Here is a 17,408-nt window from a genome sequence, read left to right on the forward strand (position 1 = left end):
TAATGTGTTTTCTAGTCCTTTAGGCACTGGATTTCTAAGCTCTCTATATTCCCACCACCTACATAGCTTACATTTTATTCACAATTAAATAATCAAAATAGAAATTCAGATTACATGGCAGACCAGTATCGTAACTTCTTGTTTATATAAAGAATGATTCTTAGTAAAAGCACAGACCTTTGCTTGCTTGGCAGGTGTTGCAGTCTCCTTATCAGAATGAACAGCCTTTTCCCGAGCCGTCCTTTCAAACTGCTGCTTTAAAACCTGTGTTGAAATCTTTGGGAACTCTTCATTCTTAGCTGTATTGACTACTGCAATAGAAAGAATAATACTTTTTTTTCCCCTCCATCCTGCATTTTATGAAATTGACTTCAATGATGGCTTAGAAAAATTATCACACTGCAGATTAGACTCAGCCTTGCAGAGCTCTTGACTTGGTCGTGAATAGAAAACTGTAGAGGGAACCACAGAATAACTGTTATCACTTACATAACATGTTATCACCTCCTTTTCGGCAGTGCCGGAATTGTGTGAATGGCAGGACAAAAGGTTGACTGAGGGCTGCAAATTAATGTGAGGCAGGAATTCTGCTAATATCAGGACTAATTTAAAGAAGCCCTGTCTGAACACGATGCTCATATTCTGCAAAGCCATTCATTTCAGCCATAAATATACAAGACCCATCTCTGTATACCTTCTTATAAATAGTTTTCTTAAATCCCATTGAATTTAATGGATACGTTTTGCTGAGCAAGAATTAACTGATGAATTCAGTTAGGTATGCTTGTATGCAAAGGCAGGTGCATTTGCATGAGTAAGGATATTTGCTGTTGTTCATTTGTGATCAGATTCTCATGCTACTACTTACCTGTTTCATCATTGTGCTGAAAGAGTGTAGAAACCTCTGTTCTCTCATGAGTAACTTGCTCACGATGAGAAACCTGCTTAAAAAAACATCATTTTACTACAGGATAGTGTACAGTAAGAGTTTTCCATACTTCTACCCAAACAAAGAGTTTTATAAGTGTGTTTTAATGTGATAATTAAATTGGATTCCAATTCAGATTTTCTTTTGATGTAGTATTTCAAAAACCCCTATTAAAAAGTATTACATACTATCAAACAAGGGAGGCTATTAGCAGAACATTAATATTTTGCTATACTGTGTGGTTACGGAGGAAGAAGGAAAGTGTATCAGTATCTTGGGAAAATTGTCTAATGTCAGAATTAATTGACTCAGTTACCTCTTTGGTTTGAAGGGTTTCCATGTGACTTTCTTTGGAGGTGATTTCATTGTCTTCAGTTTCCCTGCTGCTACTTGATACCGTGTGTTGCCTACTACTTGACATCTCCTGAAGATAAATAAAAATAATTGCACATTTGCAGCTAATAGAAAATCGGATTTTTTTTTTTATACCTGTGAAGGTCTATCACAAATAAGTTACAATATAAATGCTTCAATCTAAATCAGTCCCTCTTCAATAGAATGCAATTATTGATATTTGTATCTGTAAGATTTGCAACAGGCTTTTTTATATCAGAGAAGCTGCAAAGTCATTTCTGTTACTGCAGTGCAGTCAGACTTTGATCAGCAGATACTGAAAGCTCGATGGATAAGTACAATATGTAATTAGGGTGGAAAGGTGAAGGAGAGAATAAGAAGGTAGTTCTGGCTTTAAATGCTGTGACATCAGCTCGTTCCTATCAGCAAATATGAGGTCCGTACAGCTTCATAGAGGTTAATATAATTTCTCTATATTACAGATAGTGACTTCTTGCATATGAGATATGCATATTCAGATGCAAAAATAGATGCTGATTTGTGTTTATGGAAACTGACTCACAGGCTAACCAGAAAACTGTATAAAATACATGGGCTGCCATTGTGTTGGAAGTCCAACAACAGTAGCGTATACTGAGCATATAGTTGAAAATTTAAAGCATTGTTCTAGCTGTTTGCGTGAGCTAATTTTTGAGATTTTTTGCTTAGTTTGACTCCAGATTCTGCCAGTGATTTGTTTGCTGATTTGGAGCATGTTACTGAACCTGTGTTTCATCCCATTACTAGTTTCCATGGAGTTCTTTGATATTCAATGATTAGAAGAAATATATCCTGAGGATTGATATTAATAGATCAATTACCTCTATTCCTCTCTTGTGCACTAACATGCACACAGAGACATCTAACAAATCATTTCACTCATGTCAAATTAAATGTTTCCTTTGTGAAAAGGTTTGCCTATTAGTTTCTATTGAACATGAGCTTTTAAATGAAAGGAGCTCCTCGTCCCTCCAGCAGAAGCTTCCCTGGCGATCAGTCAATGTTAATGGAGGCGGCACTGGGCTGCTGGGGCTGCTGAGGCAGCCAGAGCAAGAGAGCCTGAAGTTTCCTGCGGCTCAAAACTTGGCACCTCCTTGGATTCCAGCAAGGCGTGGGGCAAGAAATGAGTTCTTTGCCTTAGCCAGCTAGTGATGAAGTTATGGTTGTTGCTGCAGCTTCTCACTAACGAGTGCTACATTGTTTGTGACTCTGCTAACATTTGTGTTGAATCCATATAGTGGAACATCTAGTGGCTGACCTGTAATGTCTGCCATATAGTGGGCCACAAGGGGTCTGTGATGGAAAAGCAGTATTGTCTTTGCAGGGTTTGAGCTTTGTTCCAAGTGCAATAAAACTGTCTGGTTCAACTATAAAATTAAAACTAAGGATTAAAGTCATACTAACAAAAGGTAGACTAAATTTACTAGTTACTGGCCTGCTGAATGATTTTCAAGACTCCAAATTTATCCTATTGGCAGGTTTGAACTGTCAAAGTGTAGGCGAGGCCTGAGGAGTGCCGGGTAAAGTGTGATTTACACTTGCACATCCTGTGTGTGCAACAGTTGTCAGTGTGTGAGAGCACATGGGAGGGAACTTAGGAGGGAACATGATACTGATACTAAGCTGAAAAGGAGGAGTTCACAAAAAGTCAGGTGCAATTTGTTCTCTGATTAAGGAGTATATGTAGTATATGCTTTTCATTTTCTGCATATATGCTTTTCCATATTATGTTTTTTTTATTTAATATACTTTTCTACTCTAATGTGAATGTTCTGTATTTTGGATATGTACATCAAGCTCTCATTACTGGAAGAGCTCATTTGTAAGACAATATACTGATTTTTGTTATTGTGTGTCCTTTGAATGGTATGAGGTGTTAAAAGAATATAATTAGGCTTAATGTAGTCAGAAGCCGTATCTAATCTGAACATCACTGCTCTTTTATTGCTGTAACTTCCATACTACTTATGAAAAGTTACCATATTGCAAAAGGTTATAATAGTTTAATGTAACAACCATAGCTCTCTAAAGCACAGCTGAAACACTATGGGCCATATTTTGACAATAAAATAACATGGCCCTGCTGTAGGTATACAGGGAGGAAGAGGAAGGGAGAAGTGCAAGTTCTCATCTTTTGTGTGTGTGAAAAAGGCTGATTGAAATTATATTTATAAAATGCTGCTAAAAAAGCCTTGAGCATTTATCCACAAGAAGTTGAGAGTAGAACTACCCATGGTTTCACACTGTCCTGATGGGTCTCTAAATACTGGCATAAATACTGTATAAGTAATATATACTATAACCAGGATTAATAATGAATTTGTTACAAACTAAAGCACTGCTACTTAGAAATAAAGATGTAAATCTGAGGATAAGTCTTTATACTGTATACTTATATGGTGTTATTATATTACAGAAGTACATATTTAGGCATTCAGATGCCTCTCTTCATTACTGAAGAGAACTATAATTGCTGCATGAGTTTTATATGTTAGTAGCCCCTATATCAATTTTATTAGCTCCACGCTGCAATAATTTCCATAGAAGTCTTGCTGCAAAATGTGCCAATATTTTTTTTTAGTAATTTGTTTTGTGTATTTTAAACAAGGTTTGCTTTTTTTGTGTTGACTTTTTTTATAGTTTGTTCTGACAACAAACAAAAATACCTTCAAAAAAAACTTTGAGAATTTGAACGTGTATACTTATATACATAGTATGCTGTTCTATATATGCTCTGTATGTATTAAAAAAGGAAAGAATACAAGGGTCACGTCTGAAAGTCATTACTAGGACAAAAAGCCTAACTAACATTGGAAATGTCTTTATTTTAGTTGAGCAATAAGACATTATTAAGACATGCCATGTACGTTAGGATCATCCTATAACTTCTGTGTGAAGGTGTCCTATACAGTGACTATGTTTTAGCATATTTTGAAACAATTGTTCTAAACTATCCATATGTACAAACCTGTAGTTCCCTCTAGTCAGCAGTGGAAGTGAATTGTCAGCCTTTAATGTCAGTTATAAAATTAGTAACAACAGAATGACTAACTGATGTTTTACTTGGGATAGATCTTTGTTTCTTCTTCAAAATCTATGCATTATTTTCCACACTAATGTTCTTATCTCAGTATTATCTGATTCTTATAAAAGACTTATTAGAGACTAAGTAATTCTGCAGTTCATCTCTGAACTTGCTTTGTATTATTTTTACACTGTTTTGACCACTGTATGGAAGGTTTTCACTAAAAGGTTGGATTTTTATCATTCATTAAAAATGTCATGTTATTATTCAGTTTTATTCTCTGTAATCACTGGAAAATGAGCAATTGCTCTACTAGAAATATTTAAAAATGTATCTAGAATGACCCTCAAAGATCTGGAGATTTAGCTATAGCTGTGCCATCACCAACACAGCACGGCACTGTTGAGTGTGAATCAGCTGCTTTCAGTGTATTTCACTCATCCTTCCTATGTAGGAGGTTAAGATCATTTGCTGGAAAGTGCTTGGGTCTGACACTGGATAATGAGATTATGTCTGAGCAGCTGTTGTATCCTTCCAAACAGTTCTAACTGTGATTTTACAGCTTCCATGGCAAGATGAAAGGAATTATTTTCATTTGCAGAGTGGTTGGTAGCAGCTGTTTTCTGATTCAGGGAATTTTACTTTCAGTCACTGATTTTATACTTGCATTGTCCATCTATATATTTTTGCCAATGAAAACCGGTGATTTTTGCATTTGATGTGAGGAATTTTGAGCAATGTTTATGGAAAATTGGTAATTATACTGCTTTCTGAACCCCTCAGTCTGTGGATCACTAAGCTGAATGTTCAGCATCTTCTGTGTGTGAACGCAGTTTGTGCTCCAGATGATAGATAGCAAAGCATTGTAGGCTGGCACTTTCAGAATCATTAGTAGTGAAGAAATCACAACCTCTTTGTGTCCTGGTGGCTGAGTGTAATAGAGGCTTACAAATCCTGCAGTCAAGATAAAGACCAGATCTTTGCACTAACAATGGTTGTTTGTGAGCACATCACAGTTACTTGTGAGCATTAATTGCTGCTCACCATTCTGTGAGGGATTTTAGCATGCCCTACCATTATTATAATATTTTACAAGACATACATTTCATTTACAAAAGAGAGAGGTGTGAGTAGTGACACTGGCGTGAGAAAAAATAAAAATAAATATTGTTTGCATAGCTGACAAAATCGTGTTGAATAAAAAGTGACACATTTTGTGTCAAAACTGTTTGAATAAAATGTTCAGTTCAGCTGTTTAAATTATTTTTAATGTGTTGCTTTCCCATATAAGCTTTGGTTAATATTTTGAATATATCTAGATCTGAACTTCTGTGTCCAAACCACATGATTTCTGTGTTTTGACCAAGGAGTAATTCAGTGACCTTGACTTCTGACTACTTAAGTGTATAATCCCATTTTCCGTGAGAGTGCAGTTACGTTAGCTATAAATGGGATTTTACGACTTTGCAGTAAGTTATTTAACCTGAATTTAAAGACTATTCCATACAGTCTAAGTGATTTTATTTCCTGTGAACGTGACTATTTCTGCTGATGCCTTGAATGAGAATCCTCAGCTAGATGTGGAGGGTAAATATATTGGTAAGTGTGCTTCGAATTTGTCTTTGAAAAAATAGAGCTATCATAGTTTTAGAGAACTAGACTTCAAAATTTTTCATCAACAAAATCAAATTGTTTGATTCTGAGTGAGAGGAAAGGTCACGTAATTTTGCATGTATTTCTGCATTCCTTTGACCACATAAATGACAACATGGTTAGTCATGTCAGAAAAGTATGAGCAAATTTTTTAAAAGTGAAAATCGAGCTATGGGGGAAAGAAATAAATGCAACTATTACAGTGACGACATGAAATTTTGTTTTTCTTTTCTCTTTCAGACTTCAGTCCTTCTGAACTTTTAGAGATACTTGTAAGTGAAGTTGCTGAGTAACAGAATCAGATTTGTCCTATTGATGTTAATGTGAGTTACAAATATCAATCTCCATATTGCAATGGAGTGAAAAGTCTCCGCTCTCAGAAGAACATAGGAAGTTCAGACAGAAGAGTCATTCTGTTTGAAATTTTTATGTAGCAAAACATGCTTTTTTTTTTCGTGTTATGATTTTTTACTATAGTCATTAGACTGCGTAAGTCAAAGAACATAAAGCTAGGTATTGAGGATATTGTACTATAAATACTATAACAGAAACATTGTAAGGCATGGATCTATGGGCTAGAATAATTTGGGATGTTATGCTTTTTAATCTAGTGTTAATTTTATATATTTTCATTTTGAATTTATGTGTATACATGTATTTATATGCACACACAGAGTTTAGACTTTGGTGTTCTAAAAGGTACTGAACAGCACAGCAGAAGTATTAGACATGGCAAGAGACTTTTTCCCTATCTTTCCAGACTGAGTGAGCAGGCATAACTGAAAATCTCATGAGAATAAATGTCATTTTGAGATATTTCAGCCTAGTTCTTGAGACTGCAGTGATTTAGATTGTTTTGATAATCCTGACTTTTTACATAGCAAACTGTTATTTTAAAGTTCTTGACTCTGGCTGAAAATATAATGAAATAGAAAAGAAATAAAATGGCAAAAATAGTATATCCATTAGAAGGAGCAGCATAAAACAAAATTGCACTTGAAAATGTTATGTTCTAGTATTCTAGTCTTCAGAAGACATAAAAATTGAATTCAATTTGTGCACATGCATATGTAACTCTGCCCCCTTGTGCGTAAGTATTAAAGAAAGGTCAAAATAAATGATAAATCAGTGCAGGAATAGAACAGACCCAAAAGAAGTTACTAGCTCGTCCTTCTAGTCTGAAGCAGGATTATGCATACTTTTTCTGAACAGCAGTTGTCTAGATAAATTTTAAATGTCATCATAGTATCTATAGCTTATTTGGGATTTTTTTCTGAGCTGGGACAAATTACTTACAATCCACCTCTTGTGTGCTTCATATATTCCAAGACCTTATTTTTTGTCATACTTTCTACTGAATCTGTTGCCCATCATCACACATTTCTAGCTAATTATTGTCATTTCACATTTTTGCTCTGTGACTTGTTTCTTTCTTAAATGCTGTGTTTTATTTGCCGTGTTGAATTCTGTCTTTCAGATCTCATGCCACTGCCAGTTACTGGCTGGAAATCAAGTTCTACGTTGCAGGACACTTGCAACCTCTTCCAGTTCAGTAGTATTCACAAACCGTACAAATTCTAGTTTCTGTTAATCCAAATCATTAGGGAGATACTAAGCATAAAGAAATTTATAGACCCTTATTTTGCAAGTTCTCCATGTCACAGTGCACCGTGACAAGTGATAGCTCTGTTTATTTCCAAATGTATTTTGTCCTTGAAGAATATATGGTGGATGCTTCTTACTACTTCAGTATTCTCTGTGTGTATCTCAACAGTGCTTGAGCAGCTTTTCAAATACTGAATTTAGTCCTGTAAATCCCTATATCCTCTTTTATTTCCCCCTCACTTTTGAAGATGCTCACTGTATTTGTTTTTCTCCAGGCTCTCATTGAGAGATTCTCAGTTCTCAAAGATACACTATAAGACTCTCAGGTAATAGTTAAAGATTGCTTCAGCTAGTTCTTTAAATATTTTAGGATGAAATTCAGTCAATTTATGTCAAGTCAAATACATCTTTCTTACACAGAAAGATGTTCTTGCTTTCAAGTATGGTACCTGGAATGTCAGGAGAGTAATATGAAAATTTGGGCTTTAAATAACTCAGTAGTACATGATGCAAAGGCAGAAGCAGCTTTGGGTTTTCCTAGTTTCATTCACCCAGTGTTATCACAAGACAGTTTTCCTGCAGTCTTTTATCTTTTTCTTTTTAACCTTTTTAATCTAATTTGATCAAGAGAGTTCAAAAAGCCTTTCTCCCTACATAGCCCGGATTAATTCTTTGAGTGTCCTCCAGCCTGTCTACTGACTTTGGCAGAGGTGTTGTGGTGGCAAAAAAAAAGGAATTGTGTAATGGAAAAACTCTCTCTATATATTTATACACACACACACACACACACACACACACACACCACACACACACACACACACACACACAAAAGGATACAGGTAACTGTAAATCTGAGACTTTCATACATGAGGGTTTATTTTGCAGCTGAGTCTACATTATTTTAACATTGCATTTTTTTTAAAAAAAAACCTCACTTCAGATTCTATCATGTGAGACTGAAACAAATCCTCAGCACATAACTGGGTTTAAGCACTGACTAGTCAATATGGCAATGTAGTTTGTGCTAAATTAATTAGCTGTCAGCATAGCAAGGCTGATTTTATGAGGTGGGTGTTCTCTAGATCTTATAGAGACTGATGAAGTGATGAAGCCAGGCCTGATTTTCTGTCCTCTCAGTGAAAATGGGAGAGCTTACGTTACAAATGCAGGAGAGTCCAGCAATGCTTAAAATTTGAAAAAAAAATTTGAAAAACTGACAGTTTTCAAACACGTGATGGCAGACCTGAAGAGAATCTCACCTCAGTCATCTCTCTGTGCAACCTGAAACATTTTGTTGCAGGTGATTTAAAGTACTTCTAAGCAGAAAAAATCATGTGATGGGACATAACCGTAATAGAACGTAATCCTTGGTAGTAGAAATAAGCAGTTTCAGAATATATAGAATATATGTCACTATTAATCCCTCTAGTGAAACATTAGACTGATTATTTTTTTTTTATTTCAAAGATTTGCTATGCAAATATGATCTTTACATTATTAGCTAATTGGTCTGGAAACAACCATTTGGACATACTAGATATGAAAGCTAGTTACAGTATAATTATTTGTAACTGTTTTTAAATATTGCCAGAGCTGTGACAGAATGCTCTTGTGTTCAGCTTTAAACTGCTTTATCAGTTAAGGCCCCTGTTACCAGGACAGTGTCAATCAGGATACCTCTGCTAATGGGGTCAGTCTAGCTCTCCAGTGCATTATAATACAGTATCCTCACCTGAAGTCAGTTATGTGAAATTAATGCAACCTATGGATGGATTTAGAGGATTTTGTCGTATTACTGATGTGACAAGGAGTTGGGTTTCAGTTCCAGGACTGGTTGCCTGACTCAGGACTGCACGAGCACCTCTTTTCAGTGAGAAAATGCTTAGTTCTGCCATTCTGTTTAGACATGAGGAAAACCCTTGTAGGAGGGAATCACCCATGGACTTATTACCAGTACAGAAATGACTGTCAAGCCTCACGAGAGATGAGAGGATGTGTGTGAGCGTATTTGTATGTAGCAGAAGGAGAATGTGTGTCATTATGTGAAAAAAAAAAATGGTTGGTAAAAGTATTGGTTACAGTGTACAGATGTACTTTTGTCAGCCTTATTTGCAAGACCAGTTTCTAATAGAAATGTAACAGATACTGCCACTTATACTTTATTTGTTTTTCAAAATTGATCTGCCTTTGGATACAAATACATCATTAAAGGAAGACAGCAGTTTCTCCTGCTTGCTTTTTGAGTGCATGGACTGTGGATATTGATACAGTATTAATGTATAACTTAGGAAATGTATCTATTAGATATGATACTTATTTAACACAAAAACAAAGGGGTTAGAGGGAGTTTAGTGTTAATGTTAGTGTGTCCTGTTCTACACAGTTTGAAAGCTATATTACTTTAAAACTCTTAGGTAAATGCAGGATGGTAAAGCAATTTACTGTGCATTACTGTTTTTTGAAATTTTATTATACCAGACTTCATGTAGTCCAAAGTCATTATCTCCTACAGCAATTTTTTCCTGATGTATGCTAATGAAGTAATAAAATCCAAAGACCCTTTATCTGAAATGACACTTGGAAGCTGTTCTGTGTATTTTTATGTAGCATCTGGGTTCTTTGATACAATTTTTGATTTGCTTAGAGGAGCTGATTAAATTTAATTCAATGGAAGCAGCAAACTCCATTCCAAACAAAGTGGTTTAACATCACTTCCAATGCAATTTATGCAAACTATTACCATAATAGCTGATAATGACTTACAATCTTACAGACAAGGTTCAGCACCAAATACTCTTAAAATACTAGCTTGCTTTACTTAGGTATTTCCTATAAGTCTAGAATTGTCTTTATTGAGAGTTCATCTACATGAGAAGTATATGATTACCACATAATTACCATATCATGCAGTATATCTTGAAGAGAAAATTCCACGAGTACAAGCATTATAGAAACAATGTCTTAGCTATAATGAAAACTGTTCAGTAAACCAATCTTAAGCTGTCTAGCAGACCATACCTCATTTGTTAATATTAAAAATCTTGTTGTTACCTGTACAGACTTGTGCTGGTACTGAGCAAAGGTGTTTTGTGATGAGGTCATCTGGCCTTTCTCAAATTGTTTCTTTACTCTTGCAAGGCCGCCAGGCACCGTACTTGGCTCTGTTTCCTCTGAAGCCTAGTGTAATAAAATATGGCCAGTTGTTTTTCATTTGCAGTAAGAATATACTTTTCTGAGTTTTTTAAAAAAATATTTAATAGCAATGCAATAGAATGCTTATTGATTGAAATTAGAAAATTTGGAAGCACATGGTTGTGTCTCTAGCCTTTTATATGCAACTTCAACTGATATAATCTGCAAATTTATTTTAATAGTACATGAATTAATATTAGTATTGTAACAGGTATAAAAAGGCAAGTATTTTGCAGGGCTTTCATCAGTATTCTTCCTATTCATATTCATCATATTCATACTATTAAGATTATCTGTTAAATTTCTTTGGCCTATTAGGACTTCTACTTATCTAGCAAAAATGATTTGCAAATTTTGAAGTTCTTAAGGAATTCTACCATCTAGAATTTATTTTTTGGAATTTTACAATCAAGAATTTGTTTAACACTAATTGCTAAGTGGTTCTGTGAAATAGATCCTGTTGTTCTAGCTGCATGTTCATCTCTAGGTGTCTGAGGACCCAATGATTTCTTCAATGTTCAAAGATCTCTGTGCAGAATCTGTAAATTGACTTTCAGAGAATGAAAGGACTGTCTATATTTGAAACATGTATGGAGTTTGCCTTGAATCTTTACCATTATAAGTAGTAAATTCCATTTAAAAAAAAAAAAAGTGCCTGAAGAGGTGTAATGACATTGCAAATCTCTATTTTAATAGAGTACAAGCTGTGTTGACCAAATATTGTACGGTACGGAAATTCTTAATGTTATTCTTAAGTAAAATAGCCATTGATAGTTAAGTCAAAAATAATAAAAAAAAAGAATGAAGTTTTTCTAAATATTGTTTTCACATTATAAATGGCTGTTTTGGATAAATTTATTATAAAACTTTTTTAAGCTTTATAGCTGATACTTGTTTTATAATACGGTAATTTCATATTCTTTAGTTTGAACAGCAAGAGGTCTAAATTTAATTTACTTTTGAATATGACTTTATAATTTGGTTATTTTAAATATTCCTAGTATACAGAAAATGCTGTGTTTTTTTTAATCATGAGTTAATAGAATAACTCTGTTTCTAATCTTTCTCGCACACATGTTGACTAAGATATTCCTAGTAAATGAAATACGTGCAACAGTGGAAGAAAAAGAAAAGTACTTCCAGTGAATTAAAATGAACAGGCTGAAAGTCTAAAGGTATTGGATAAAGAAAACATTGAATAGAGGGAGATACAAGTGTATTAATATATTTGCTAGGTAGATATAGCAAGACAGGTTTCAAATTTAATCCATGTGGAGATCAATCTGAAAGGTTGGATGAATAAAGAATACAAGATAGATCATTATGTAAAACCAATACAGAATGAAGAGGATAAATACTGATATCTTACGTTAGCAGAGGAGCTGCTGCTCTCTACCTTGGACACAGCAGCCTGATACATGGCCATCCTTTCTTTCAGTGAGACAGTATCCTGGAAGTCCAGCGGGGAGTTACCGCTCCCGGGAGTGTTCTCTTCTGGTCGTCTCACAGTTTTGGGACAACCTGCTGTAACTACAATCAGACATGATATTTCCTTAGTAGGAAATAGGTGCCTTCCTTCTCAAGTCTTTACAGAAAAGCTGTAGTAGAAATGAGCAGTATGAACAATTTTTTTTTACCACTTTACCTCATTTTTCAATTTAAAATACATTGAAGTACAGAAAAATTTAATTAAAAAGTTTTTGAATCTGGTACTCATTAGGGAAATAACAAAAAGCTTTTTTAAAGAAAAAATAAAGCAAATATTACTTTTTAATGTTACATGTGCATTATTTTTATACTGTAAAAATGATTGTAAGCACGATGAATAACATTGTAATTAGATATATTGTGTTCTAATTAGCTTTAAAAAATACAGTATTTGTTTAATGGAGACTTATTGCAGAATTGGCTGTACACTTCCATTGTTTATTGATACTGGAACAGAATGGATTCTATTTTCCAATACTAAAACCATATTGAATTTATTTAACTGAATTTAATTAGCTGGCTTATCAACTACAATTTTAAATTTACCCAGCATAGATGAAACCCCAAGTAAATATATGGACATTAAGGAAAATCAAAACAGAAGTTTTCATTTGCAATGTATTGTTACTGTGCTATAAAACTGATCATAAAATAGAAGGTAGCTGTTCTTGTGACTCGCATTTTTAACCTGACATACAACTTTAGAAACTTAAAATGCAGCTAATTAAGACTCATTTCCCATTAAATATTTGCACTTTCAGTCAAATCATCTTCCAGGAGATTTATTTTATGGATGGTTTCTGTTTGATTAACATAATTAATTTAGTAGAAGACAGCCACTAGCTTTGAGCTTTAAGTAAAACCATGTAGAATTCTGTTATGTACATGTAATTGATTTAATTATAGGTTCAGCCTTAAATTACAAAAAATACATTATGCCATATTGCTACACCTTATACTGGTCAATAGGTGTCTTAGGAGTACAGCTTCCATAGAAATTTGCTGAGATGACACACATGCACTGACACCTCATGGTCCTTGAATGAGGACCATGCAATAATGCAATAATCATGATCCTTTCTCTTTTCCCCCTTAGTTCAAATGCAGAGGGTGAGTTCTATGGCCAGTCCTGAACTGAGACTCAGTTACTGTAAATTAACTGGGGTTTGTGTGTCTGCTTGTTTTCTTCTGGGTCTTGAATCTCTGTACAGTTGATAGTATTTAGTAAAACCTAATATGTTGCACCATGTTTTTGTCTTACTGTCTACAGAGAGTGGCAAGTTTATGAAGCTGGTAAAAAGTATTTCTAGGGTTTAGGCAAAATGTGATCCTGATATTTTGAGGGAAATGCTTGTTAGCGATTTTGGAGCCTCTAAATACTTGATGTAATCATGAAGTAACCTGAGCCAGACTATAAAGGATTTAGTTCTGTTGATATAATAGAAGGTATGGAGACAGCTATAGTATGTTCCATCACTTCTGCTGGTCCTAGGAGAAACTTTAAGAGGATGGATAGGGAAATAGATATAATTACAAAACAAAATGGAAGTTGAACGTGGACTGTGACTTCAATTATATTTTGTCCCTACAGAAGGGAAAGGTGTTTTAACTAGATGAGGACATGCAAATTCACTACATGCTAATGTTTTCCAGAAAGTTAGCCTAAGCCTTTAAGCATTGGAGACCATAGCAAGGCAGTAGTATCTTCATCTGTAGCTAAGCCTTCAGCTGTAGTGACAAAGGTGCAGGATGTGACTCAGTTCATTATGTCACTGCATTGTGGGAGGCATCTAGGGTGCTGCAAGATATTTTTATTAGCTTCAGATCATTTTGAAAAATGTAAACTGTCATTTCTATTATTCACTCCTCAGAAATATTCCATATTCAGGACTGACTATGGAATTTGGTAAAACCGTGAGAAGTGCTATCCTGGCCGCCTGACGGCTCCTTGAGTCACTCGGATCAGCCTGAAGACATGAGCCCGTGGCTGAGCTGCAGCCTGATCTTGTCAGCTGTCTTGGAATGTAAGGTAGTTGCTGGTCTTACATCACGTGTAATGTTTGCCTGAGGAATATGTAGACTTTAGTTACAGCTGACAAACATGGTATCTGAGCAGTATATGAGCATACTGATGTGTTACATGTTACTGCTGGACTTGCCTTTACATTGTTGCCATGAGCTGAAGGGCCTAGGATCTTTGCTTTAGCAGGTCATTCATCTGAACTGTGTTGCCTACAGCAGTATAAGAATTGATTTGCATGCTTTGCAGGAGAGGTTCGGGGTGCATTTTAACAATGTTTCAGTTTCCTGTACCCACCCTAAATCTATCAGTGCTATCAGCAGTCTGTCAGGAAATACTGTCTTAAGATTTCTTTGGTTTGCCTTTTTGTTTTGTTTTTCCTAACGAACATTTTGAAAACATGAAAACTTAGAGGACCTAAGTCTGCATTAATTATATTATTGTTATATTGTGAACACTTTCCATGAGGTGGAGAATTAGACTGAAGCAGATATATGGCCAGGCAGATAGCTTAGCCTGTGTAATTTGCATATTTTCTAGGATGGCTCCAGGGAGGACTGTTCATAACCAAGCTGTGTAAAGAATGCTGCTTGGTAACACACACTGCTTGCTATTGCATCTGTGTCAACATAGTGTCCTCTCACTGAATAGACGAAGCAGAATGGTAGCTCTTTCCATCTTTCCAATTCTCAAGAAGCAGTATCTTCCTTAGGATAGAGATTACTACATTAGACTATCATTCTTGCTCCAGAGATTGTCCAGTCATGCTAGCAGGTGGAATGCCAAGAAAAATTAATTGAATTTAAACATCAAATGCAAGTACATATCTCTCTTGTTATCTGTAAATATAAATGGTCCATTGAACAAAAACAGCTTTTTTTTTCCTCTATTAACACTGCCTAAATTTCATTATTTTCTTTAAACACCTGCTAAGTGCAAAGGGTTAGTGTTTTTGTGGTTGTGATCCTGAGACGATCCAAAATTCTAAATAGTTTAAAAATGCTCCCTTGAGCTCTGGCTTTTTAGTACCACAGGCTGGAGAAATCACCTTTTACAATCAGCTCATTATACTATGAAAGATTTTCATGCAACTATTTGTGCAAAATCGCCCCTATGAATGTCTTAGTAGAGATACATAAACTAAATCTTCCAAGATGCAAGAAAAAAACCCTCACAGCCATAATATGCAGAAAGTTGAAAATGTTGTGAGAATCAAGAGTAGTTTTAAACAGAGATCACTTTAGTAGTTTTTTGAAGGGAATGAATTAAATACGAAAGTACCAGGGCTAATTTTGCAATTTCCATTATGTGACAATTCATATAGAACTGAAACAGAATGTTACTATGGTTAAAAAAAAAAAACCCAAAACTTGTAATTCAGTTTAAACTGTGCTAGAAGCAGCTTTATTAAAGAAATTTAGACTTGATGAAATTTGGGGAAATCTCAGTAAAGTTAAAGCAGGGCAGCTGTGGAGGAGAGCCCACAGTAAACATAAAGAAATGCAGACAGCTTGTTTGCTCTTGTCAGGATGAAGCTACTGCTCAAGGTACATTTGAATAGGTAAAGCTGTGTGTCAAAAATTCCCATTTCTTGCCTCTTCAGTTCTTGTGTTTCATGAAATGATCAGATGTGTTATTCCTGTATGGAATTTGATCATGTCTTTTTGTTTTGGTAATTGTCTTTTTTTTCTTTTTTTTCCCTCACTTTCTAAATATGGCTCCAGGAATAGTAAAATCAATGTTGGCCAGTTCAAATATTAACTATTTTTTAGGCACTGTTTTTTTTTACCCTGTGTTTACTAAGTTTATTTTATTGTTAAACCGGAAGAGTCTTGTGATATTTATTATTGCTCTGGAAAATTTCACTGTGAATACAGTTTTGTTCAGCATTTCCACATCTGCATGAAGACCAAAGCATTGCTGGCAGTATGTGGGCTCAGTGTATGAGTACTTCTAGAGAAACACCCTAGCCCTTCAAAAGAACAGTTTTTATGTCAGATGAGAGGTCCCCATGTGAAAATATTTCTCCAAGGCTATTAAAAAAGAGAGAGCCTAAACTATTCCACTACACTTACGGGGAGAAAAGATGGATTTAATGTCTATTGAGAAAACTTAAAAGATAGTATAGCTGATAATGATACACGGCAGGAAACATTTCGCCATCCATATAAAACCTCATCAGACTTGCCAGCAGGGGCCGCCTCTCCACTCCTGTGAGGCTGTATGTGACCTATCAGATCATTAAATTTTCAATAACTTTTTTAAATATATTTTTCTGGGATAGCAGAAGCAGACTTTAACTGAACTAAATTGTCTCTTAAAAAATATTTCTCTGAACATCTCAAAGCTGGAGAAGTTACTGGCTTGAAAAAAGGAAAAAGGAGGCAGGAAGGTACAATCTAGGCATTTTTGCCTTTTTTTTCCTTTGATGTATTTCCTGGAGAAAGCTAATCACAGTAGGAGAAAGTTTAATCCCAGTAGAGCATAAAATATGGAAATAAAATGGGCACAGAAGACCTTAGGATATGTTTTCCATAAGCAATTCTAAATTACTTGAACTGTAAAAGCCCTATATTAAGCTTTTACAATGTCCACAGCTGAAGAGCTCCAAGGAGGGCGCTGAGCATAATTACTCATCATCCCAAATGGGTGTTAGATAATGTTCATGCACTACATGAAGTAGTGTATGAAGTAGTAGGGAAGAAACTGCATGTCTGGAGTGTGACTCAAGAAGATGCTAAAAATTACCTGAACACTTCTTGCTCATGTCATAATCAGTTTGACAAAATTACTGCTGCAACTGAAACGTATAAGAGCAGTGCTTTAAAAAAAGAGCTGGTGACAGAGTGGTTGTCAATGGTACGGAGTCCAGCTGGAGGCCTGTACTTAGTGGTGTCCCCCAGGGGTCAGTTCTCGGTCTGGTCCTGTTCAACTTATTCATTAACGACCTGGATGAAGGGCTGGAGTGCTCCCTCAGCAAGTTTGCCGACGATACCAAACTGGGTGGAGTAGCTGATAGCCCTGAGGGCTGTGCTGCCATCCAGAGGGACCTGGACAGACTGGAGGACTGGGTGGCGAGAAACCTCATGAGGTTCAAAGGGGCA

The 17,408-nt window shown here is 35.4% G+C and overlaps 1 protein-coding gene across 1 annotated transcript in view; it reads right to left on the reverse strand.

The window, feature by feature from the left end:
* XIRP2 (xin actin binding repeat containing 2) overlaps positions 1-17,408 on the reverse strand; it is a 46,170-nt gene that overhangs the window by 12,577 nt on the left and 16,185 nt on the right. The window contains exons 2-6 of the mRNA XM_026036322.1: positions 12,166-12,326; positions 10,656-10,781; positions 1,245-1,352; positions 869-941; positions 178-311 (exon numbers count right to left, since the gene is read on the reverse strand). Of these exons, the coding sequence (XP_025892107.1) occupies positions 178-311; positions 869-941; positions 1,245-1,352; positions 10,656-10,781; positions 12,166-12,326 (602 nt within the window). The remainder of the gene's footprint in view (positions 1-177; positions 312-868; positions 942-1,244; positions 1,353-10,655; positions 10,782-12,165; positions 12,327-17,408) is intronic.

Source organism: Nothoprocta perdicaria, unplaced genomic scaffold, assembly GCF_003342845.1.
Source record: "Nothoprocta perdicaria isolate Ctin4 unplaced genomic scaffold, notPer1 scaffold_0, whole genome shotgun sequence".
Lineage (NCBI taxonomy): Eukaryota > Metazoa > Chordata > Aves > Tinamiformes > Tinamidae > Nothoprocta > Nothoprocta perdicaria.